Below are 25,899 nucleotides of genomic sequence, written 5' to 3'. Positions count from 1 at the left end.
TCTTCTTATGCTCTCATGACCAGAATGTCTGTATATGTTACGTCATTCTATTTGCTACCTGCCATTCTGTCCATCATCCCAGTCCTTTCTCCCAATCTCTCGCCGCTCTTGGATGCCTACAGTCGCTTTGCACGTAGGCACACTATTTATGTTCCGAGTCCTATTCATTCATGCTCGGGAACAAAGCCAAAACCCGCTGGAACGCACGTCCTTATCAAGCTCTGATGCCCCTTTTTCTAACAACCGCAGCTCACTTCGGGCGGCCACATCCTCGAGACGCAGAATTTCACAAAGCACTTCACCGAAGCCGAGCTCACCATGGACCAGTCCAACGGCAACGAGATCAAAAACGGCGACCCTCCAGCTGGAAGCTCCGAGCCCCAGGTGGTAGATCCAGAGACCGTGCGGTCGGTGGGCAGCTTCGAGTTCCAGTCAAGGCTACCCGCGGAAGCCAGCCCCAAGGTGCAACTCCTTGTGTACTACGTGCACCGTGACTCCGATGAAAGGCCCATCGAAGTCGTCTCTGACTGGGCGGAGTTCAGCGTCCAAAAGTGCCTGGAGAACAACGTAAGCATATGTCTATTTACGATATTGTGCGTTTTGTCTTGGCACTTATCCTTCGTTGCAGTCACTTGTTTGCTTTCCCGTAGGAGTCCTTCTGACAGTTAACAAACATCGTTTGTTCTGCGACTTTTGTAAAAGTTTTGCACTGCGGCTGCAAGAGAACCAAGATGGATTCTGAAATTTTCAACTTCAGAGTTCCTCTTAAAGTTTACACCAATTTTAGTACCAGCCTAAAATGCAGTTATATTACTTTGGCCCACAGCGGTCAGTTTGAAGTTGCTCTGCATGTAATTTCCTCACTGTTAATTCATGTGCGGAAACGTGGTCTCTCAAGCTTATAGCATCCACTATGAGCGCCGGTTTCAAAGTTGACTGCCGCTGGCCGTTTACTCCTCGAAACTTACTGTAACAAACTGTCCTTCTTTGCCTTTCCCTCCAGGTGTCGCTAGAGTTTGATCCCAAGAAAGCTCTGCCCGGCTCGAACGTGTCGCTGTCTCTTGCTGCTGCCGGAGACTCCCTGTGTGGTGTCGGAGCTGTTGACAGCAGCGTCACCCTTCTGGATGGTTACAACCAGCGCAATTCTAGGGACGCCGTAAGTAGAGCAGTCTCTCTACTTGGCGTTCTTGTCATGAATAACACCTTGCCTACCCGTTTCAAACATACTGTCGACTTCAGTTGACAGAATTGCTGTGCTGCCATCTCGCATTCTACGGTTATTCATCGCGCCTGTTCTGTTCTTTGCAGTCTCTAGCGTTCGACTTCTCAGCTTAACACATCAAAGCATTGCTCGCATCTTTTTCCCCCCATCTCTGAAACCCTTTTGTTCCCTTGCTGTGAACTGTTGCCAGTTTCCCACTCCACAACGTCAATGCTTGGAATGCCGGTGCGCGGTCTTAAGGATACTAATGCCCCTTCCGCTCCATAATGCCAAATCGCTAATCTCGCTACTGCTAGGCGTCTTCCCTCGGGCACCGTTCGCCTTGAGTATGATTTTCGTCTGGTCGGCTTCATTCGTACGCCGCGGCTTTACACTGCCAGCCGCTGACCTCTGCTCCATGTTTCTTATGACGCCGGAAAACTACTCTTTGCTCTGATTAAACGAATGTCCTTAAATTATAGCCTTCAGAACGTCGCTAAGTGACGTTAAGTGGCACTGCAACATATCTGCAAGACGACTAGCTCAATTTCTGCACTTTCGTTGAAATCGTCCATGCTATTTACCATTCCAGCTCCTCAACCAGATCAGCTACTTCAACTACAGGTACACCCGCACTTCTCTCGTCAACCAGAGCTACTGCTACGTTGGTAAGTGAGCCTACTGGACCGCGTTTCTCACTCTCTATAAAGTTGTGCCGCTGCCTACTACTGGCTGAATCTTGTGGTAGCAGAACCCCTCTCCTATGCAGAGTGCTTGTGCCAGTGTGGGCCGCTCTAAATGTGCACTAACCTATCCCTACCCCGTATTTACGTGTCCCGTGGCTACTGATCTTCGCATGCAACAGCGGTTAGTGACCAAAGAAGCCGCTCTTGCGTGCTCGTGTTCGCCATCTGATTAAGTGGCTCTGCGATAACTGGGCACGGCAGGAGCAAATTATAGGTAAAATAAGGGATGCATAGTGCCATCACGTTGCTCCTACAATTCCTTGGCAAGGCCGCCTGCATACGAAACGCGATGTGCAGTACATCGGTGTGCAGCTTTCAAAGATCTCTCCAGGGAACGAGGACAGTTGGGAAAACTCGTAAATTTCCTAGTATTTCCGCAAATATCGGGCAAGCCCATTCAGATCTGCGGAACGACAGCATATATAGCTCAATTCGTCATTAAGAGCAGCCGTGGGACTTCTAAGATGCAGTGCCCTAGTTTGCTTCTGCGTAGTTCTTCGCAGTATTCGACGTAGGTGATCCATGTCATGCTGTTGATTGGTCCAACCACCCAATACGCGCGATCACTGCGATTAACTTTCAATACCACAATATCGCACTCAGACTTGCAATGTTAGTGTTGCTACTCGCAGGTTCCCTTGGCGTGTATGAAGTTAAACTTTGTGCCGACTATTTTGTTCACAGATGGTTATCTCTACAATGAACCCTACGAGAAGTCAGGTGACTCCCAGCTCAAGGTGCGGAGGAGGAGGCAGACAGTGGCCCCTTCAGTCTCCTTCAGCTACGACTCCCTGAGCTCGTTCGAGGTAGGTTTACCATGTGTACCTCGCTACACATGCATCGGTAAACAGGGAGCCTTTCGAATGCGCCTCCGTAACGAGATGATGGCATTCTTAAGCACATGACAACGTCGCAAGCCTCGCGAATCCATTGCAAAGCTCGCTGTCCGCTTGTTCCCGCATGCAATTACGTACAGTTAGTCCACTGCACATCCACGGAACACATATTTCTAAGCGCCGTTAATTGTATACAGATCAGTGACTTGCATACAACCTTGCGGACATCGACGTGCTCCTTCCGCTAGACATACTGGGTGGGCTTTGAAGCCAGGAAGCCGACATTAGCTTTCTCCACGAATTGTCAGCCTCCAAACCTTTGTCAATGACTCCGCTGACGAACCAACTCTTGGGTTCGTTCCATTTGAGGCCATCAGACGCCCAGGAATATCCTCGTCCCACCTGATCTGCCGCCACCGGCTTTGCATGCTTCCTTTCCCTTTAGTCCAAATTTCAGCTCATCAGATAGTCGCTTCTGCGACTCTATGCAGAACAGACTAGTTACAGGTGTTAGGGCAATGGAAAGCGGACTAAGGACTCTAAGCTAATTTTCTAGCCTACAGGGCACTACCTGCACCAGCAGTACCAGACAAGTCAAGCTTCTTCAAATCGCCGCTCGCATATGCCACGCCATGCGTTCCTAATACAGCTGTGCCTTATGTGGCCTGTATACTGACTCATTTTTTTGTGTAACCTTTCGCCTTTTTCGCAGAACACTGGTCTTGTCGTCTTCACCAACCTGCCAATCCAGACGAGGCCATGTCCCAACCGTGCTTTCCCTGGCTATCCCAACAATCAAGTCCTGGGATCGACCAATCGCTACTATCCCAGTTTCGGCGGTTTCGGAGGCAAGTGTAGCAATAAAATTAACCACTTTTCAGCAGCTCCTCCTCTGCTCATCAGTTGCCCCGTTACGCTGGCAAATGAGCTCCAGCCAAGCAAACTATCTCTGTAAAGAAACGCTAATCAATCCTGTCCTACAGTCCTTACCTCCATTGAACGACACGCTTGCCATTTCGGACGCACTCATTCCTGTATAACAGCGAAAACGCAACTGCATGGTGTGGTCGTGTAACCAAGTTGTGTATATAAGGCTTACACCGTACACGGCAGCATGCCGACGTTATAGGCGCAATGCGTTCACTTCCGATGTTAAACGGCACAATCCTAAAAGCATGCCGAAGCACACTGCTGGTGTATGTATGCACTGCAAGATCCCAAAACTCTAGATGCTACGCAGTCGCGGCTCTTTTGAATGCTCTGCATGCGTAACGACCCACAACGGCGGCACTGATGTGCTTATCACAGGAGCGCAGTTTACCACGGTTAAGGTAACGAAGATTTCACAAAACGAGACTGCTGCTGTTCACGCGGTATAGTTTGCCGCCGAGCCCACGGCCGAATCACTCATGTGAAGCGAAAAGCGCGCTTCCCTTGACCTACGTTAAGCGCGCCTTTGTGAGAAGTCTGGTACTATGTTCTAACGGCATTCCCTCTTTTCTTTTTTTTTTGGCAGCTGTGAACAAAGTGGCATTTGCTCCGAGTGCCTCCCCCGGATTTGCTGGACCGGCACCCATCGCAGAGTCTGCGCAAGCCGATTTTTCGCCCGTCGTCCAGGGGTCAAACTCCGTCCGCACACTCTTCCCTGAAACATGGCTCTGGCAGATCAAGAGAGTGAGGTAAGCATCTTGAAACCTCTCCGTGCAATGCCGTAAACGTTTAATTGGCTTTCTCTCGAATCCCGCCTGCGTGCCCATGTTCGCCCTTCATCAGACTATTGTCTTCAGTCGCTTCGTATCTTTTAGGCTGATGTTTGTACTGGACGGTTTATAAGTGAACTCTCCAACTCTTGTCCACCACTCAGCCTACAAAATCTCTGCTTTACGCATCGCGGAACCTGTATGTATAACTCGCGCCACAGAAGTATTTCCAATCGGAACCACGGTGTTAACTTGCCCATTTCGTTAGCTGAATTTGGCTAACATGCATGCCAATAGCACCACAGAAGCGCGCAATTCCTCGCCTAATGTTCGGTCCTCCATCTCGCAGCCCTGACGGTTCCTTGGTGTACTCCGAGACGCTCCCGGACACAATCACCACATGGCAGGGCACTGCCGTATGCCTGCACCCGCGAAACGGCCTCGGCGTCTCCCAAGTGGCAAACGTCACCGGATTCCAGCCATTATTCGTATCGCTCACGTTGCCAGCGTACATGCAGCGCAACGAAGTGGCCACGGTCATTCTCACGGCATTCAACTACGGCGAAGAGTGCGTCGCGGTAAGTGACGCCACATTCCGCTGACAACGTGCAGAAAACGTGTCGCCAGGTAGCGGAGCATAATTAAGGAAAATCGCTACCTACGATCGGCTCTGCCCAATGGGGTTATTTTTCCTCTTAGAAGTTAGCACTATACATCTATTGCCTTCCTATTGATATTTCTTTTTGTCTATTCAGTCTATACTCTCTATAGACAAGTCTAAAACCGTGTGGCCATATATCTATACTGTCTATAGGATTTGTATTGACTGGACTATTATTTAGGATTTGTCTATAGACGGAAGTCGATGGTCAGTCTAGACTGTAAAGAAGTTTTGGTAATGGATGGCCGCTCACGAGTAGGCCGTGCACCTGCCCTTAGTTTCCCAACATGCCTATGCAGTGGCAATGGTAAGCGGTTTGTAACAAGTCACACTATAACTTCTCCTGCACTCTCAAACATGTTGCCACCCTTAACACACTTGCATGGCGCACGTCGTGTCGCCGCTCGCAAATGGTCCCTCGTGTCTCTGCTGCACACATTGCCCCCTCTCCCGTCCCTCCCTCGTGTGGTACATTATTTGATCATCTCTTCCAGGTCCGGGTCAGTCTGAGGTCTCTGGAGAATCTCGAGGTGGTCGGTGGTCCCAACAGCACCGACGCACTGCTCTGCCCCAACTCCAGCACATCCGCGTCATTCCCGTTTGACGTGCGCGCTACCACTCTTGAGGAATCCCGGCTGGAAGCCCGTGTCCAGACGAGACCCGAGGCCCAGGCACAGTATCCGGACGTCAAACTGTCCAACGTCAACTCAAGCGATACTGTCATCCAGACCATCGATGTTAGGGTAAGTTCAGACATTTTAACAGCTTCGTTGAAAGTGCTCTGCATTCTTCAAAACCTCCTGGCAGTGATCATGAGCCGCGGTGTTAAAGGCTATTGGCTTATGGTGTCGGCTGATTTGCGACCTCTAATTAAAAGTACGCTGTAGCTACGCCATTTCTGTACCCCTTGCTATGCACAAGGATGAAAAGTGGGACGAGTCGGTTACGATGATCCATCATGTGTAGTGCGAACAGGGCGTTCCCCTCCTGTTCTCTGATCCGCGAATTTCACCTTGCAGCCTGAAGGCTTCCCCATCAGAGAAATCAACACGTTCCTCCTGTGTGCTTCAGGTACGGAAACTTGCCCGTGCTCTCCAGCGATTTTTTTTTGCTGGCAGTGACTTTTCTGGCATATACGCATGCTGTACTTCTTCTTAGCACCACCACTCTCGTTTCTCTGATTTCAGGTGATGCAGACAGCGCTCCGGACACCCTGCAAGTCAACCTCCCGACTCCTGTCGCTCTTGTTGAAGGCTCTCAGCAGGTTGTACTAGTTGGCACAGGTAAGGTTTCACTGTCCTTTATCACACTGGGGGTGCCTCACGTGCAGGTGCTTACATATTTTCCTTAACAGGTCCCTCACCAGTGATCCAGCCCTGTCATCGCGCGATTTCACAGTCTATGTTACGGAGCCTTCTTCAGATGACTAATACTGAAATTTTTGCCTATCGTTAAAATTCTGACATGACCTCCGGTTCCCATTGCTGATGAAAACCTACCATTGATGAGGAGCACAAGCGTTCCCCTGGCCTGGTGCTCGGTTCCTCTGGCTGCGAAAAGCTTTTAAACAAGTGTTAGATCACACCTTGTATAGGCGAAAGTGCCTTCACGGTGTTGGTGCAAAGCTTCCCTCGCGCCAATAACTCTCCTTCATCACCATGACAGAAGTATACCTCGGAAGCCTGAAAATCGCAGAGATAAATTTCAGACAATGTCGCAGTTCCGCCCATATGTTCTTCTGTTTAGGTTGCGTGACGGGTTGCGCCTAGCGTCTAAACTATCGCATTCTACCCGAATTGTTCCCTTGCTTTCCCTATAAACCAAATACTGCCATTCTTCGCTTTCTCGTACGACTTTCTAGTCCTTCATAGAAGCGAATCTCTCGTGCCTGCAGGAGACATCCTCGCTCTCAGCTTGAACGACCTATCGGTTCCCACCATCACCTATTCCAACGCCGAGGGAACACTGGCTGTGCTTGCCTCCAGCGTCTACCTCCACAAGTACCTGGAGCAGACGGGGACTCTGACTGACACGGTGAACTCTGGCCTCCGATCCCGCATTCGCCAAGGTTCGTTATAAGCAGTGACAGTGTTCGCTCAAACACTACCAACGGCGGCATGCTGACAATTTCTTGCCGAGTGCAGCACGTTGGCTTTCGAGCATAATACAACATATTTAGGTTACACCGGAATGTACCAGTGCGCCGAAAACCTGGAACTGAACACCATTTCTCGTGTGGTCGCAACTCTGCCGCAAGCCATATATTTGAGAATTTAACAAACGGTGGTGCAGTCGCCTTATTCAGATGACTTGTACCAATTAGATACCGCTTGATGTGTAGCTTTGAAACAAGACAAATCCTCAAGAAAAAGTCCTCAATCTGAGTCTCGGTATATTTCGTACGCTTTTAGGATTGCTTTCTTAGACGTCGTGAAACATCTACTACTAATAGCTGGCCAACCGTAATACAAGCCTGTAGATTGCTGCACAACTTAAGCTTCACACGCTTGAAGACCGCCTGTTCATAGCCGTAATTGCCAGTTCGTCCTACTGGTCCAGCATTAAATTTTTCGCACCCCAGCTATACTTCCAAGCGGTCTGTCTCTCATTCTTACCCACGCGCAGATGCAGTGTATGCATGTGTTAAACTACACAAAGACGATGGATATATGACCTGGATGTCCTCTTTATTTCCCCTCTTCCTTCAGCGTCCCAGGCTCAAAACAGCTTCCGGTCCTCCGACGGCTCGTACGCTCAGTTTGGCTCTAGCGAGTTCCCGAGAAGCGTGTTCCTCACCGCCTTCGCCGTGAAAGCCCTGAGCGCCGCCAAGGAGTACCTGGGCACCAGCGTCGAAGCCGACATCGAAACTAGCGTGCGCTACGTCCTGCAGCACTGGAACGCTGCCACCGGTTGTTTCGTTGAGAACCAGCCCGGCTCGTCACCCTTCGGCCCCCAGACAGCCGTAAGCACAGATCTTTGGTGGCGACTGTTTCGTTCTTGCCTATCGTTTGTTTCCTTGTGTGGCAACGAGTTCCATTTTGAACCTTTTTGGGTTGCAGCCCGACTTCACCGCGGCCATTGGCGTCATGCTTCTGGAGAGTGGCTACAACTACGAGAACATCACGAACGGTGTCCTCCAGTGCATTGACGCCAGCAATCTGCCTTCCAACCACACGACTGCGCTGAACGCCTACTTTTCGGCGCTCGCTGGACGCACGGACCGAGCTAACAGCGCCTTGGACACGCTTCTAAGCGAAGCTGATAAAAGCAGTGAGTTCGCATCTGTATCCAAGGTCAAGGCAGCTGATCAGGTGTCTTGGAATAAAGTGGCAGCACGGTTCAAACCCTTATCGCTGCTCATTCACACCTCAGGATAACACTTCTCTTGTATGCACACTCGAAACACCACAGAATTTTAATTGTGCGCTCTTGAAACTAAGCCGGGACAGTTTTTATTCAGTTATGGTTTTGCGTAGTGGAGTTTGCACTGTTCGGAGCTCGGACATTCGGAGTTCGGAGCTCGGAAATGGACAAATAGCTATGCATATTTTGTGCCAGGTTTGCGCGGAAGCGCCTTAAGATTTTGCGTAGTTTATGGATCGGGTCCCGCGGTCCCCATTTCCTCCTTCCCAAAATGTCTCCAAATGATCAACCACCCGTCGCCGTGTATTTCCCGCATACTTCCACAAAACTCTTGGCTCCTCGAATTGCAAAATTGCGCGTCTTTGTCTGCTATTGGTTTTACGCGTCACTGGCTCCGTCAAAGATTCAAAGATGCTGAAGGCGTAATAGTGGATCCTTCATTCTCTATTCTCGGTAGTTTTACGGACTATACTGTTCGCTTTTACCGTAGTGTTCGCGCATAGTTCGTAGTATGTTTCGCAGATTCTGCCGATCAGCACACTTCCTCGCTTCACGTAATTCAGTTTCCTACCCAACTGTCCGCTAAGAGTGGACTACTAAAAATAGTCCTCCAGCTGTTCGTTCAGTTGTTACTCGTTAGGGCACCGTACCAGTTCTGCTGTTTCAGTTTTACGTAGAAGCCCTCGACTCGGGTTGTCATCTACCTCCTCTTCCTGTGTTTCCAAGGTGTTGCGCATAAGTAGCAGCCTCTGGTCACAACGCACCCCCCCCCCCCCCCCCCCCACGTATTTTAATCAGCTTCGCTAATAGTGGAACTCGCATGGCATCTCTCCGTTACATATTCAGCCTGCAAGTATCGGCAGTCTCTTGCAAGCGGGAATTTCCAAGCTTCATTTCCTCACGCTGTTTCACCTAGACTTGCAAACTTTTATGTTCTTTCCTTTCTTTTTCTCTTCATTACAGGTGGCTTGACATCGTGGAGCGGCGATGGCCTGACTTACGGCTCGGCAGACACCGCTGGTTACGCAGTTCTCACTTTGAAGTTGCTCGACCGAAACCTGGGAGAAGCGCTGCCAATCGTCCGTTGGCTCATGCAGCAGACCTACGCCCGATACACTTTCTCCTATTCCGAGGTATATGAGCCCGCTGTTCCTACACATAGCATTCCTAACGCTACCAATCATCGCCGCTAGGCGAATGTTTATGACGCTCTAAAATGTTGGACGGAGTCGCTGTGCGGATACGGGTTATGACCAGCTGATTTTGTTACGTGGTACATCCTATGCGCCACCTTATTTTATTATTTTAGTGGTACCGTTGAGCGCGTTGTTGCACGCTCAAAGAAATCTCGCTTGTGGGTTTTCTGCCGCGGTTTTTCTCTTACCGCCGGTTATATTTGCGTCTTGCTGTGCGAAATTTTTGCCATCAAACCTAACGAGAAACAGCTTCGCACTACCTCGTCCTTATTACCATCTTCCGTTGAATCTTTGTCTACTCTCCAGGTCTACACCGTCGCCATCGAAGCCCTGACCCAGTACTCGAGCGTGGCATTCTCGAAGAACACAAACTTGACTATGAACGTTGCTGTCGACAGTTCATCCCCCGAAACGGTCTCTTTCCCGATCTCTGAGCAGAACAAACTGCTATACCAGGTACCCCACACTTCCATCATTATCAGTTACCTTCAGAAATAGAGGGAAAGTTTCTTTGGCTATATACAGTAGCACGCCATTCGGCAGAACTTCCTTCTTGCAATTTGGACGAGTTAATTCTTCCAAATGTGACATTCCTCTTCCACACAACGAGATGAATCTTTCCTTGCAGGAGCGTCTTTTGAACAGAAGCGATTCGTACAGCTTCAAGGCATCTCTTGCTGACGGCAGCGCAGGGTGCGCCGCTTTACAGGTTAGTACTCTATATACGCCACCCAAAGCAGGAAACTCCTCTACTGAACCCCGTACGGTTGCCTTTCTACTTTACAACGCAGTCTCTTTCATCCTTCAGACCACCCTAAACAGTGTTACTTACACTTAGTCTTCGGAGGTGCTCAACATGATCATGTCACTGATGTCCTAAGAGTAAAGAGTGTTTCCGTTTCTCTACGTACACGAGAAACAGAGCTAGTCATAAAGTTTACGATGTACATAAACCGTTAGAGAAAATAAAGCAATCGATATGTCGTGCACGCTGTGGAGGCACTACCTGTTAACTAGTGCAGTTTGTCTTCTGCTATTTACATTGTCTTCGTCGCCGGTTAGCTCGCTGATTTCGTGTCGTTCTTTCAGGTTAAGTACTACTACAACTCCAGGAACAGTCCGGTTCAGCGAGGAATACAAGTCAACGTGTCCACGACATCTGGACCAGATTGCAGCACCCTTGAACTGGAAATATGCACACGGTTAGTTCATCTGGCTTGCCCTCCACGTAAAGCCTGGCAGCACTAGCCTTTCATTAGACTGAAAAAGTTGGCAGCATACTCCACTCGTGCTCGCATATCCATCGGCTACTGTATAAGTTTTGCACACCCCTTGCAGGGCTCCCTTTCGACCTGCACTTGCCACCCTGTCCAAACCATACGGTCATTTTAAACGGCTGTACAACTCGCAGCCATTACAAGCTAACCCTTTCACCTGTCCGCCTTCCTCTTGCAGGTACACCGAAGGCTTTCTGCGCAGCTCCGCGATCGTCCAGATCACCCTGCTTTCTGGATACTCGGCAGATGACCAGTCTCTCAAAAATGTGCGTTAAGCAATGTCTTGCAGATACATCTGCACTTGAACAAGCACCCCTCGGGCCGCTAGCTTTCTGACAATGTTTCCATTTCTGCACATTCTCAACTTTCTCTCCATTTATTTCCCCACAGCTCGTGAGCAGTGGCGTCGTTAAGCGGTATGTCGTCAACGGCAACCAAATCCAGCTCATCATTCAGACGGTAAGAACTATACGCTCTTTGGTGGAATCCAGAACGTCGATTTTAAACTCCTTTACTCTGTAGACTACATCGTCGCCATTGACTCCTCTTCAGCACTGCGCTGCTCTGAATGGGAGTGGCTTAGTGTCCAATGTACATGGAATCCTTCCACCTTGCTATCAGGGTTTCACTTTTGGTTTGGTTTGGTTTATTGGCGATTAACGTCCCAAAGCGACTCGGGCTATGCGGACGCAGTATTGGAGGGCTCCGGAAATTTCGATCACCTGGGGTTCTCCAACGTGCAATTGCATCGTACAGTCGCTGCAAATGCATCAAATTTCATTCCAGGGATCTTCCGTTGGCTTTGAACCTCTCCTTACTTCCTGTGCAAAGCGAAACCTGACAGCGGTATTTTAGTAATATTCGGACTGTTCTTTTGTCACTTTGCAGCTGACCATCCAGCCGACGTGCTTCAGCGTAACGGAAAGCAGGTACCTGCAAGTGGCGAACCTTCAGGATGCAGTGGTGGAGGTGTACGACTACTACCAGTACCGTAAGCATACCATTTTATACTAATACGAGTACAATATATCCCTACTCTTGCCATACACAAAGCAAGGCTTCCTTCTCTCATTTTGCAACAATCGGTACTCAACAGCACGCTTAGTTCTGCAGGTCTTTCTCGCTGTAGTTTCTTGAGCCTAGGCTGAGCTGAATACCAGAGTCGTTATGTGCGATTTTATTCTAAAAGAAATCCAAGCGCGTTTACCGCTACAGAGGTTAAATATGTTCTTGCTTGACTCTCGGTACGTTCCCGCGATTCAAGGCACTCTGACCGACATTTATCCGCCCGGAAACCAGCATAAGTGCATAACTAAACATTAGCCTGGTTGACTGTAGTAGTGAGAGGGCTAAATTTCATTCCTTAACTCGTATTTTTGTCCAACGCAGAGTACAAGGCAACGGCTGGCTACAGAGTAGAGGGCAACTGCACGCCCGCTGAAGTCGCGCCACCCACGAGCCTCAACGAAGTGGACAGCGTGTTCTTCGTTTAGAGATCTTTTCTCACTTCCTTTCCATCCATCCGCACTTCTCTAAGCATCTGGACAAACGATCTCAAGTGCCTCCGAGTCATCTGCCTTGTGATACCTTGTGTTCGTCTGTATTTTAGCAATCGCTCCTCTCATCCTCAATAAATGTATCCTCTCAAGATATCCTGCTCAGTGTTTCATTAATCCAGACGCTTGCACTAAGCGGTGAGGTGCAAACTACTAGGCCCTTCTAAACTCTTCATTAGGGACCACCACTGTCAACCGCACCAGATATGCATGTACCGCCCTCAGTACGCTAAACACGAACGCTCCATAGCGTGTCTTGGACTCGCGCCCGAGATACGAAGCGTTGGCCACTGTTGCCGAGATATCTCGGTATTTTTGCGGTGGCTCCCGATAGCTGCTGCACAGCTCGATTTGACTATAGTAGGCTTGTTTTTCGCCTGTGTCTGGCTGGCGAGGGATAAGGGGGGGGGGGGGGGGGGGGAGTACGCTCACCTGTCAGGCCCATTTCAGTGCATTTCGCTCGTGGCCGCGGTCTCACGCGCGCTCAGAAAACACGTTGCGGTTTGTTTATCTCTGCAAAGTGACATGGCCTGCGGCAGCTCGCGCGTCTTTCGAGTTAGGCCTCGGATCTCTTCCGTTGTTGCCCGATCCTGAACTGCACGTGCAGCATTTTCTATCCGGTCTTCACCTCTAAATGCCTGGACGATTCTGTCCACAGTGAACACTGGCCTCCCTATTGTAGCAGCTATTTCTCTTTGGAACATTGTACGAGCCATGTGAACTATGGCGAAGCGCTCTTCTTTCTGTACTCTTCAGACTGTCTTTAGAAGAACATTCTTAGATGCGCGGCTTTTTATCTCCTCGGGTCTAACATTGTTCCTCACTATCGTAAATGTCATAAGCTGTCGCCGCGCCTACATCGTCTATAGCGCTATAATGCTGTTCCACCTTGGTAGCTGCCTGAAAACGCGCTTCTTCGTGCTTTCTTGTGGATTCATGCTTTCGTATCAATGGCTAGGCTCCCTGGCATGAAAAGCCCCGAGCTGTCACCCGGGGTGTGCGGCCGTGACGAATTGCGTACGCCAGAGCCAGAAACGCCACTTCTTAGCATTGTTTCGTCTTGATGCCAATCTGCGCGCAAAATAATGCGCCATGCATGTCTTTTTGTAAAGATGTCATCAAGAGCAACCGGAGATGAGCGCGCGGCCATTGTTCATATGGTCCGCACAATATCACAAAGTGCAATCTACTAGAGGGCAACCAGTGTTCTCCATCGGCTTGTACCCTTGTACTCGTTGCGTCTATGGCCAGATTCTTCCTAGCCTGCAAAATAATGCTGCCGTGGTATCTCAGTGGTTATATTACTCAGCTGCTGGCTCGGGAGGCGCGGGTTTGATCCAGGCCGCGGCGGTCGCATTTTGATGGAGGCAAAATGCTGCAGGCCCGTGTTCTGCACGATGTCAGTGCACGTTAAAGAACTCCAGGTGGTCAAAATTACCCGGAGTCCTCCACTATGGCATCTTTCATAGCCTGAGTCGCTTCGGGACGTTGAATCTAATTAGACCAAACGAATTTTGCCTAAAGAGCCAGTTTCTCATCCGACAAGACGCCACTTAGCGCTTTTCGCTAACAACTAGACATTACGAACTTGGTTGGAGTCGCATCAACGCGTTTTTCTTGCTCAGGACACGCGCAGCTCTTAAGCCCCGAGCCCCGACACTATACAGCTCCAGAGAAGCGTGCACTACGCAGGACGCCGTATGGGGAACACGGTGAAGTTTGCGGTGCCGATTGCAGCGCCATAGCATACTGCCTAGCGAGAAGAGCAAGCAGTTCTGGGTAGTACTATTAGTACTTTTCCGCGCCACCTTCAGGCGCTTATTGGCTTGAGCCTGCGCGCTCTGTCGAAGGCGCACGTGCCGTGCGTCAGCTATCTGGGCTATGCCGAGAGAATCTAGGCAATGAATGCTGTCAGCCAAACGCGGGTATCTAATCACGCAGAATGTGTTCTCGCGTTTGCAGCGGCTGACAAAAGCAGTTTTGAGTCACCGAATGGAATAATTGCAGTGTCACCTTGGCAGCGCAGGTCCTCAATACTCACCTGCGAGAACACTCCTGTGCGCGCTGTCCGAAAATTAAGAAATGGAGGACATGAACAATTATGCCTTCGGATTTGCAGACTTATTTGCTGTCCAACCTTTACAAACGCCAAAAACCCGTGTTTCCTCTGCTTTTCCCAATATCCATTTCTTTCAAGCGGCAGCTTTGAAGTCTAGCTCAAAATAAGTGCGAGCTTTAGCACGCCACATCGCTTTGCCGAGATAAGCAAACCGCAACGTGTTTTCTCAGCGCGCGTGAGACCGAAGCCCACGATCGAAAGGCGAAACGTGCCGGTCAATGGGCGCACTCTCCCCGCTGGTCAGACAAAGGTGAAAGACAAGCCGACCAGTCAATTCGAGTTGCGCCCCAGCTATCGGCAGCAGCCCCAAACATACCGAGATATTATCTCGGCAACAGTGGCCAACACTTCTCGGCGCTGGCGTCAGTCCAAGCCACCTATTCGAGCGTTCGTGTTAAGCGTGCGGACGGTGGTATATAGTGCCCTTGTAGTTCAGTACTCGTGCAGTTTGTGGTTTCGATAAATTTTCTTTGCCTCCTCGCAAAATGACCTGTTTCTCTATTAACTATTCGTTCTTGCAAACTTTAAAATATTGACGCATGCATTTTGTATGCATCATTCCTCGGTGCCCGGCCCGTATTTCATTACGTGTAGCCTTCTCTGGAGGCCGGATAAAGGGCAGAAAGAAAGGGGGGTGGGGGGGGGGGGGGGGGGCTTCTCATAAGTGATCACCATGCGGTGTATGCTTTTAACTTCTTTTTCATTGACCTGTTCAGGATTGATCGAGCGTATCCTGGAGAATCGATGCATCCTACATTGGCGTAGGCCTCTCAAAATTCCCCTTCAACCAACCTATTGGAGAAGAGACAATAAAAGGGTCTTTATCAATGTATACGTGAATATACTGGCTGCATTAGACTTGGTAGGATAATTTACCGCGCTTCGTTTCGATAATCCTCTTAGTCGCTGCCGCCTATGCACTGGCTGTCGAGCAGGCGCACGGGATGATTACGCTCAAGAAATGCTGAAGAAGGCAACGTAACTCTAGCCTCACTTTACCACGCTCCCTTCGTTACGAGCGCATTCACCAGAAGTGCAGTTTGGATCACAGCCGCACGATTGTACTCATCCTTTAGTTTTGCATGCAGTAGCCTGCTTCACAATTAGCACGCCATGCAAATGAACCGGTGCGGAGGGCTACTTTTATTGTACATGACGCAGGTGAACATTTTCTTTTTTTTTTGAATTGGAACGAATGACTTCTGTTCGAGCGAAATCCTACCATGTTAGTCAACAGAGCCTATGCAAAGCACTCAGCATATTGGTTCCAAAGACGACGTTGAAATGCAGTCGCGGCGCCGTTATTAGCCGAATAACGCTTAATGAGGGTTGAAGTAATCTCGCGAACTCACAGCTTCGATTTGTGATGCCAAACAGACTGTTCTACTTCTCAGTTAAAAGTTCTGTTTCGCTTTTTTTATTTGAAATTCTGCTCTTGGGAATGTTGCACGGTCTCCGCAGCACCGATAATTGTTTTGCCAGCAGCTGATGCCCAGTACAGTCAAGAACGGACTTCAAAATAATTCTGATAAAACTTCTCTTCAGCTAAGGCCTCAACCGCTTCCATTCAATATAAACTACCTTGTGCCAGGGTTTGAATTCCAGGTCGCGTTGTCAAGGTCTGCCCAAAGAATTTGCGGAAAATTTTGCATAGTAGCGAAACATCTTTTTATCAAATCGAAATATACTCGCCTTACCCTCTGTCCTCCTAAATATCGCCATAAGAAGTAAATAACTCTTTAGTACCCCAAAGAAGTATGCCAGAGCACTAAGCCGTCATTTTCAAGGATGTGCTGCTTCCAGGTTACAAGATCATCGTGGTGATCGGCATTACAGGCAGTTTCAATTCTTTTGGTAGCTTTCTTTTATTTCTTCTACTCCTAAATGTTGTCCTTCTTTGTGCAGTCCATATTGGGCACTTTTCTGAAGGCGTCCTTCTTCAGGCCTTCCTTGTCTAGAGCTTTTTGAATGGCCGGGAGGAATTGGTCTTCTGCGTTGGGCTTCCGGGTCACGACATGGTAAGCAGCTGCAAGCAGAGGCAGAAGTACACTTACGCTTCCTCAATATCATTACTTTTCACGAATACTAGAAAGATAACTGTCCGAGCTCTGTAACGATTTGTCCGAGTTCGTAGAAAAAGAATTCACTTCGGCCCATCCATCTCCTGTGCCACAGTGAACGAGCGACTATGTGCTGGAATACTCGACGGCCGCTTGGATATCAACTTGATTATATGAAGTGTTGTGGTTGCGCTAGATTAGGTAGTTCCGGGAGCTTTGCGAGAAGATCAAATGTTTATCCACCTCTTCTCTGCGCCTATGCGGACGCAGAACGTGGTAAACGTGAAACGACCCAATGTCCATTGTGCAGTTAGCATTGTAAAAGTGAAATTTCTTTACCTGCAGTTCCTGACTTGGCCCATACTATAGCCCAGTTATCATAGTCGGTGTCGATTATGGCCGTCTCGAAGATGTTGTCAGCTGAAAATGTAACGTTTTAGTCCAACTTTTCCTGTATCGAAGACCAGGTTAGTCAGGGCTCCTCTGCGAATTTTTTTTTTTTGGCCGTTATGGTTCCCTGCTGACCACAAAGTAGCCGAGAAAATGTTTGAAGTGGCAATATACGTCTACTATCAGCCTCACAACAGGGACGTAGTGTAAACGAAAATGCATAGAAAACATATGCAGCAATTACTGAATTCTATCGCGCACATGGCTCTAAACCTGTCTTACGAGAGCAAACAACGCCTACCCTGTCTGCTTTGAGTTGCGGTTACCTTTCAAGTTTACATGAACTCGTTTGCAACAATTAAAGTCAGTTTTATGGTAACTTAAAGCTTTTCTGCTGAGGTTATTGCTGACGACTGAGAATAAGGTAAGCGCAGGTTGAATAAAAGAAAGCATACTTATCAAGTAGACAACGCAGAGCACTGAATACAAATCGGGTTGGGTCGCTGCCATATGTGACACAATCAAACAGCTCACATCATCCATTTAAATGCATAAGTCGCAGGAAAAAACAGCAGAGCTTCAAATATGACTCTTACCGTCAATCTTGAGAATGAACCTGGACGGATGACGATCATCTTCGTTGACATCGACAGTCATTTCTACGAGCTCATTGCTGCATACAAAAAAAGAACCTACTGTTAGTTATGATGCAAGAACTACCGTTTATTGAGTTAATTAACTTCGCAATTACTGCAGTGAGAACTGCAGAATAAATTCAATATTTCACTAATTTATGCAACGAACACGGCTGACAGTTGAATGCCAATATAATTTGCTGAAATATCAAGCAGTGCAGTAAAAGCTTCAGCGTGTAGAAAGAAGCGCAACCTGTTAATCCTATTTTATCTGAGCTCTGTTGCAGTAGCACTAATGGGCGAGCTGTTGAATACGTGAAAAGGAATGGGTTTTCCTTAACTCACTCGCTGTCTACGTATTCAGCTTGGATTTTGTAGACGTTGTCATGGTTCTTCTTGATCGTGAAGTGTGCGCACCGATCCGCGTCGCCATAGATCACTTGGCTGAAGCTGTCGACCCACCACTTCCCTTCGAACTGTGCAAGAAAAGAAGGTCGGCGATTAAAATGAAGTTCATCAACAAACAGTTGCAGAACAACTCAGAAATTTAATGAAATATGCTAGCAACATCCTTTAACAGCCGTCATTAACTTTTGGTTGGGACACTGCAGAGAAGCGAGAAATCAGACTATTTAGGCGCCTTCTAGAAAGCCGCTGCTAAACTTTACGAAGCTTGAAAAGATTCTGAAGTGGCTCTTTATGAAGATTAAGTCCAAGAAACAAAAGAACAAGTATATAAGATAGGGAGAACGAAAACATCTCTTGACCTGAGGTGCGGTATTCTGAGCAGAATTTGGATGACTATTGTCCGTCTGTAGCAAAGAAAAAATATATTTCCTTAATTTTCATCAGTGGGAGGTCTTCCTGCAACTAGAGGCCTTTTTTTTCAGTTTTGTTGACGGTGGTTTTCAGCAACGAGTGGGCTAAAGACCGATCGAACAGAGTGTAGCACCACCACGCTGGTGTTCACTGCACCTTGAGCGTGATGCCTACGGAGACCACCACTGTATAGAACACAGGAGAGCGTGACTGTGTGTTTCATTCGTCAGTTCTGCGTGCCCTGTAGGACAGAATTGATTGGCTAAGGTGGCAACAGCAATGCGCTCTAAACGACCAGTCAGTACACTCCCTATGATCGGGGGTGGAGGGCTCAGGAACCCATTAAAATGGGGACACATAGCATTGAACTGTTTGTAATCACATTATACCTCTGTCGGTCGCATTTCTTCCTCATTTACAAAAGCCTGTTCAAATTGTTTTCTTCGCAGTACATGCGGTTCTCATGTACAAATGATGAAGTGTACAGTGTCAATAGTTAAGTGCAGAGCACACAACATTTAAAGCATTGTCTTCCAGAATTTGTTGCACCTAAATGCTCCTTTACAATTTCCTTCAAGAATAGTGAGTTATTTCAGAACCCCAAGCTTTCTTACTTGCTCGCTGACCTGTTGGGTTTCAATATAAACACGGCATCGAGAAAGGCGCAGGTATTCTCAATCACTAATAAGACTGTCCATCAAGATGGGATCACAGCTGCAAGGAAAGCTCACGAGACTTACTTTCGAAGGAATGAAGTTATCCATAAGTGTCTTGGGGCTTGCCTGCACGCCGTTTCTTGCCGTGAGGGCGGAGGCAATAAGTGCGATCAAACTTAGTTGCAGCATAGTGGTCTAGCGCGCTGGTTCCTCCACGTAAGTGCGGACCAAATGCGCGAGTTTTTAAAGGGCAGCTGCGAGTTGCACCTACTTTTCCGACTGGCTCACGGCAGCTGCCTATACATTGCTGGTGCTCAATAAAGTCAATGTTTGCACTAGCGTCCGACGCATAATGGATTTCGCCGGGCGGTTATTGCGGCCTCAAGACCTTGTGGGGCTGAATAGACGAATTAATGGCAGCGATTTAGTCGGCATTTTAATAAGAGGCTCATTTCTGGTGTACTATTGGAAAGTCAGACTCCCTCCGCCGTTGAGTGCACTATCGATGAATTGTCCGCACTTTTCAGTTCTTCTCTGTTCGCAGTAAGTACTAGTCTTCACATTTCTACGCAGCGTGTGCTCGCCGCGTCGCGAGCAGTGAACAAATCAAATTTTAGTTTTCTTCTTCTTTGATGAACACGTAATCTACACAAGATGTTACTTTCATAAAAATAGCTAGCGAAAAGTGACATTTCGAGAAAAATTAATAATGTTTAAAGCATGTGACGTCCCAAAGAAACACTATGTGCAACGGAGCGTACGTCGTAGTTGAGGACTCTGGATTAACTCCGGCCATCTAGGTTTCTTTAACGTTTATTGAAGTCGCACTACGTGGTCTTTTTTGCATTTCATCTTCAAAGAAGTATGAACGCAGCGGCAGGAATCGAGCCCTTAAACCTCTTCTCACTAGCCAAACGTCATACTCACTGAACCATCTCGATGGATTCAAGGTTGAATATATGTTTAATTTACTTAAACATTTGATACTTACTGGAAAAATTTCGCGTGCATGCATTCTAATGTGTTGCTGTTCTCTCTGACAATATCGTGTTTTTGACAAATTTGTTTAAACATTTAATATTGTAACTTTGAAACGGAACGCGGATACCGCCGTTGACGGCGGCTGTGAACGATTAAATTAATGAACTCAGCTGGATGCTTTTATGTAGTGGCCCGTAAGGAACTTCTAAAGAGCATTTAACGTCACTCTACGTAAAGCCAAACTGAAGAAAAATCAGTCGCGCATTATTGCCTTGAATGGCATAAATGTATAGCTAGTATGTGTTCCGGTATGTAAAGTTAAAAGTTCCAAAGCGGTAAATCTGCTATAATGAACGCGTTAGTGGACGTATAGGAATATTCAGTGCACTGTCATGGCACAGCACAGCTTATTACTGTTTTTTATGGATTTTACAGAAGTTTTTGATGCAATTTACTATCCTATTCTTTTTCCAAGCTGGAATCTCTAAGAATCTGCGGCCATACTTTAACCCTTATGCTCTGTTACTTAGTGACTGAATTCAAATAGTGTTGTCTGCCTACATTTTTAATCAGGCACTTGTGATCAGCCAAGATATATCATAAGGTCAATACTTTTCTTAATATAGATTTTTTATTTGCCTACTTATTTTGTCAAATCTGACTGTATTTAACACGCTGATGATGCCACACCATATACGAGCGCAAAAAATTTAATGACCTAATTAAAAACTCGAATGCTGAACTTTAAATTCCAATCCCGTAGTGTCTTAATAACCAGCCGTAAAAGGAACAAATTTTATGGTTTTTCATCCTGATCATAGACAACTTATTATTGTTAATTTATTTTATTTGAATAACAACGTCATCCCGCTTTCTCAATGTACCAGATTTCTTGGCGTCATACTAGACGAACATCTGAAATTCAACCTACACTCGGAATCATTAAATAAAAAAGTCACTTTCAATATCCGGGTGCTTCCCACGACACGTCATTACTTTCAGTAACATAATCTTTGTTTACTTTATTTTGCATTTATGCACATTCACCTAACTTACTGCACATATTCCTAGGAAAACAGTACGATACTCGCACCTCAAGCATCCGGGATTTACAAAAGCGTGCAATTCGAATACTTACCCTTTCCTCATTCACTACTTCAGCTGATCTCTTATACCAAAATCTTTTTTTTATTGACATGAATATAAAAGGAGATGTCGCTCCCTGATGGTGGAGCCGGCTGCTGCTTTTCACATAATGGAAGAAAAACGCTGGAACTGGCGACACAACGTTCAACAAAGCACAGCTATAACACACACAATTCATAAATTACAATACAAATAATAAATAGACAAGGCAGAAATGCTAACGTAAATTATAAAAATATACTATAAGATTATAATACTCTAATATATTTAAATGTATACTATAGCACTATAAAATAATATTATAATATAAATATATACTATAATACTATAAAATATACTGTAGTATACTGTAATATTACCTAATGACGTTTTACGTTATTAGGTAATATTACAGTACACTATAGAATATTTTATGCTATAGTATAGGATATATTGAAGTAATGATACGTCCAAATCACAGTAAACAATATAAAAACCACAAATCTAAGAAATGGAGGAGAAACAATGGCAGCAACGATAACGATGTCAGAATACATTAGAAACTCAATAGAAACACAAAAAAAATGATTGCCAGAACACTGGAGAGCACGAGCCGAGGTGAATAATCACGAAATTTACACAAGCAATATCTAGTACCAGCCGAGGATCTCACTGTCCTCGCGGAACGATTTCACCGCTACGACCGGTCGTTTGTGTAGCGCATGCGGAGACTTTTGAAAACTGAAAGACCTTTTATCAATGCTGGTCAAGTCTCTCCTCAGTCGAGTCATAAAACTCATGCTCTGAGCTATACAGTAACAGATGATGCACACCCAGACAGTCGTGACCACATGCACATCGTGGGTTGTCTGCACGCCCAATTCTATGTAGAAAGTGATTCGTGCAGGCTGTACCCAATCGTAAGCGGTGAATAAAATTTTCTAGACTTTTGTTAAGTGATAGTATTATTGCAAACCATGAGAGGGGATCATTTTGATAATAGTTAGAAGTTGTGTTGCTTAGCTGGAACCGCATTTTCTGACTCGCATGTGCATTAAAAGACGCTGAATTGGACATCCTTTATTCCTTCCACATCCTTCCTTTATTGAATCCACACCTTCATTTTGGAACTCACTCACTCAAGTTACGCTAAGATTCATTACGGGGTGTGTAAAAACTACGCAGTGGTTAGAATTTTAACAAGGGCAGAGCGAAAATTTATTTTGAACGAAGAAGACAAGGCGTGTTCGCAAGCTGTCTGTTTTCAACCCATGTGAGGCGCAATAAATGTCAGTGTGCAAAGGGCTAATTCCCGAGAGCTGGGGAACCACGCAGAATAATTTCTGCACACGACATGTATAAGAAGGTGGTGTATGGAGATTAAGATGCTAAAAGGCTTGACTAAGTGGAAAATAACATTTCAGCAGCCGTGTCTGTGGCATATAAAGTAATCAGCACCGGCATCCAATGTTATAAGCCGTAGTAATTAAGCGCTAGATGAACTGTGGGAGTCTCGCCCGTCGTGAGGTTTTGAATGACTCTGGGCTTTCTCTGGTTTATCGCTTATAGTCTCCTAACTGAGCAACAGGGCCTTTCAACGGTGATTATCTGCGCTGTCTACCACGCAGTCGCAACCATAAGAACACTTGTAGCTCAAAGGCGATGAATCGGTGGCTTTGAAGACAGCATCAAGACAGCGACGCCGCTGGGACTAGCGTACTGCCCAATGAGGAGAGGAAGAATTGTTAGCTTGTTCTGACGGTCGTGGTTGCAGATGGAATGCTTTTCCTGTCGGCTGCATTGAAACTACTTATGAATCAATAGCGATACCCCATGGAACGATGTGCCCCATGTAGACGCAGGAAACCGAGGTAGCGGGTCGCTAAGCAGTACGCTGCAGTGGCCTCGTGTTTGAAGTAATTCTGTCCAAAGGATGCGGATTTTCTTTTATGTTCATTCGGCCTCTGTGTTAGCAGCACTCCTGCCAAAAAAGACGCTCTTAAAAACAAATGCACACGAGTGAAGTTGACCGAAGTGAGAGGGAGGCGTACCACGGCCTCGCTATCAACGCCGACGTCGTGTACCCCACCCTCCCCATCAATCTCCCCAATGTCCGTGGTCGTCACGCTTCTGCTACTAAATGCTACGACTTTAATCTTATTGCCAGTCCTGCACAAAATATGCTGTTATCTTTCATGAACTCCACTAGCTCGCCTTGTTTTGTCGAGTGCATTGCCTTTGCCGACAACCGGAGAGCAGATATCGGTCACTGAATCTGCGGGGTCGGGTCATCCTATCTGACCCACAAAGCAGGGCATTCACCACATGCCCTCTGTCTCGCGGTGTCACGTTGCGGTGGCCTGAGGGACAATCTTCACCGTTGGCAGCACTGAGTGAACCAGAGGGACGAAGGCACACGCTTAGCAGCAGAACAGTGTCAAACACCCGTTGCCTAATTCGGCTGCATTTCTGTACTCACTGAAATACTAATTTTGTTATTAAAACTCGCTGCGCAGAAGAACTGAGTGACGAAAAAATTAACCATAGTGGTTACGAGTTAAGAGTGTTGGGGCTCTATCCCCCGGATTTCGCAAAGAAAGCGTCAACACGCCTGTATTTGTAAGCTTCTCTTTAGGCACTGAAGAACACGAAACTGATACTTAAGCTTTTGTACAAGCGCTTGTATACATCCAAATGTTCCCTTTAGAACGTTTTCTTTTCATCCTTCAGATATTTCGTCCCTCGCAACCTTCTTTAATGGTTAACAGACTATTTAATGCCTGCAACGAATGTTCCCCACGAAATAAAATGGGAACTGAACAACACCTTAGTAGCCCGCTTAATTGTCGAAGCATACGCTACCAAATGCGTAGCCACCGCGGCAGGGGTAAAAAAAACGACATTACCTGCCGGTATTAAGAGAGTCACATGAAGACAATGACCAAAATGCGCTTCAATATCTCTGAACATATTTTCTTCTGACTAATTTGAATTTTAGCTGTATATTTTCACATCACTGCGTTTGTTTTTATTTGAGAACATGAACACTGGTCACGGTACGAGACCAGTCAAGACTTCTTATTTTTTTAATGAAACTAATACAATATACAACTGCCACTAACACACATATATGTCGAACATGACACGCTTGCACTTAGAAAATAGTCTCACCACACTAATAAGGAATCTGAAATTGATACTGGGTGTTTATATGCCCATATATAAATTATTGCGCCCGCCGTATACATCCAGCAAAGTTTTTTATAATATTGTGAAGGTGCAGGGTTCATTAAAACTATTCACGCCACGCGGCCTGTTTTGGTATGTTGCTTTTCTTTCCTCAGGCTAGTAGTACTTGCCACAATCCACCAGTCTTTCCTTCTAAACATCCTTTGAGTGGCCTTCCTTTCGCATGCTGTACTCATCCGTGACGTACTTAGCCCGTGCAACTGGTTTTAAACCTTCTCCTTCTACCTCCTACCCCTTTCAGGTGACACGTTATTCTGTGAACTGTATGTCCAACTTCATGTCAAACAAACTGACTTCAAAACCAAAATTTGAAAAACATCCTCCCCCCACCTCCACTGTGAAGGGCTAGCCAACGCCTGGTCCTGCTTGATGTTTATCACTGGCCATTGTGCATAGTCTTCTTCACTCACTCTATTCATCAGAGCGGAGGACTGAAATCGCGCAACGAATAATAGTTTTAAAAAATATTTTCGTTTTAACCCTCAAGTATACACGTTTCAGTCTAGTTCCAGTAGCTAACCAACGGTTTTAAATATAACAGCAGCTCTTCGTGGTTTCTCGTGGTGTTGGGGGTTTTAGGGCTTACTGGTTTGGGGTTAAATCCTGGAGATGTGTTCATGCCGTTTCTACAGATGTGTTTGGTGTGCTGAATGGCTGTGAAACACTCGGTGCCTTCCTGCATCAAGTAATAATCTTCGAAGTGTCGTATAAATCTATGGGCTTGGCACTGTGACAAACGAATCAGGTAAGCGACACCAGTGTGATTTCGTATCCCTTACTTGCGCATAAATACTAATTACCGATTTTGTCCAAAGTAATTAGGCGGCTCTTACCGCTTCTCCTGCTATTAAGAGAGTTATTGCCCAGATGAGGTTAGCTATAGAGCGGTGCACGTCACGCAGACCATCCTCGCAGCCCAACTGGGCTAGCTGCCGCATATTAGATACTTTAGAATACGATGGGCCTATCGGTTAGGTTCATATTAAAATATCGGGGCGCTGGTGCGCAGGCGCAGGACAATAACGCCCCCTATTCAAAAAGTATCTATTAGCTACTTAGCCGCCCGCCCGTTTTTTCCGCAGCCATGACAGTCTAGTATTTTTGGCATTGACGGTACTTAAAGGATTAGATGGAAAAAGTGAAATTTATCCCTTCGCGGAACAGCGTCTAGGACTGAGAACGCAAGTTTTCGAATATTTTCTTCACGTGTCTAGCACTATTTTCGCGAGGACAGTGACTACGGCTACATTTTAAATCACCTGGTAGACAGAATGGCAGGTTCATCTCGTGCCTGAAAAATAGAATCGCTTCTCTAAGTAGTGGAGGGCT

At 46.8% G+C, this 25,899-nt stretch overlaps 2 protein-coding genes across 3 annotated transcripts in view; one reads left to right on the top strand and one right to left on the bottom strand.

Annotated features, from left to right (window-relative positions):
- LOC144124972 (alpha-2-macroglobulin-like protein 1) overlaps positions 1-12,630 on the top strand; it is a 29,646-nt gene extending 17,016 nt beyond the window's left edge. For both annotated transcript variants that reach the window (XM_077657965.1, XM_077657966.1), the window contains exons 14-34: positions 250-567; positions 1,004-1,156; positions 1,794-1,869; positions 2,632-2,753; positions 3,496-3,631; positions 4,300-4,462; positions 4,833-5,061; positions 5,639-5,887; positions 6,164-6,215; positions 6,332-6,427; positions 7,039-7,212; positions 7,853-8,106; positions 8,204-8,414; positions 9,471-9,640; positions 10,010-10,159; positions 10,332-10,412; positions 10,793-10,905; positions 11,159-11,246; positions 11,371-11,439; positions 11,869-11,971; positions 12,370-12,630. In XM_077657965.1, the coding sequence (XP_077514091.1) occupies positions 250-567; positions 1,004-1,156; positions 1,794-1,869; positions 2,632-2,753; positions 3,496-3,631; positions 4,300-4,462; positions 4,833-5,061; positions 5,639-5,887; positions 6,164-6,215; positions 6,332-6,427; positions 7,039-7,212; positions 7,853-8,106; positions 8,204-8,414; positions 9,471-9,640; positions 10,010-10,159; positions 10,332-10,412; positions 10,793-10,905; positions 11,159-11,246; positions 11,371-11,439; positions 11,869-11,971; positions 12,370-12,473 (3,111 nt within the window). In that variant the 3' untranslated portion in view covers positions 12,474-12,630. The remainder of the gene's footprint in view (positions 1-249; positions 568-1,003; positions 1,157-1,793; positions 1,870-2,631; positions 2,754-3,495; positions 3,632-4,299; positions 4,463-4,832; positions 5,062-5,638; positions 5,888-6,163; positions 6,216-6,331; positions 6,428-7,038; positions 7,213-7,852; positions 8,107-8,203; positions 8,415-9,470; positions 9,641-10,009; positions 10,160-10,331; positions 10,413-10,792; positions 10,906-11,158; positions 11,247-11,370; positions 11,440-11,868; positions 11,972-12,369) is intronic.
- Positions 12,631-16,508: 3,878 nt separating this feature from the next.
- On the bottom strand, positions 16,509-19,404 carry LOC144124152 (uncharacterized). The gene is made up of 5 exons (XM_077656810.1): positions 19,300-19,404; positions 18,086-18,216; positions 17,702-17,778; positions 17,055-17,135; positions 16,509-16,681 (listed from the first exon to the last, which is right to left on the bottom strand). Exons 1-5 carry the CDS (start codon positions 19,402-19,404, stop codon positions 16,536-16,538), a joined length of 540 nt encoding a protein of 179 aa, XP_077512936.1. The 3' UTR covers positions 16,509-16,535.
- Between the last annotated feature and the right edge of the window lie 6,495 nt (positions 19,405-25,899).

The sequence above is a fragment of the Amblyomma americanum genome, chromosome 3 (assembly GCF_052857255.1).
Source record: "Amblyomma americanum isolate KBUSLIRL-KWMA chromosome 3, ASM5285725v1, whole genome shotgun sequence".
NCBI classification, from domain to species: Eukaryota; Metazoa; Arthropoda; class Arachnida; order Ixodida; family Ixodidae; genus Amblyomma; species Amblyomma americanum.
The sequence above is the reverse complement of the archived record's forward strand: the minus strand, read 5'-3'. Positions and strand labels throughout refer to the sequence as shown.

Excerpts from the sequence above, each read along its gene's own strand:
- LOC144124152 (XM_077656810.1), bottom strand. The coding sequence starts at position 19,404 with ATGCTGCAACTAAGTTTGATCGCACTTATTGCCTCCGCCCTCACGGCA. Across the intron at positions 18,217-19,299 it reads ATAACTTCATTCCTTCGAAA|TTCGAAGGGAAGTGGTGGGT; the intron begins GTAAGTCTCGTG and ends TTTCTTGCACAG. Across the intron at positions 17,136-17,701 it reads GTTCATTCTCAAGATTGACG|CTGACAACATCTTCGAGACG; the intron begins GTAAGAGTCATA and ends TTACATTTTCAG.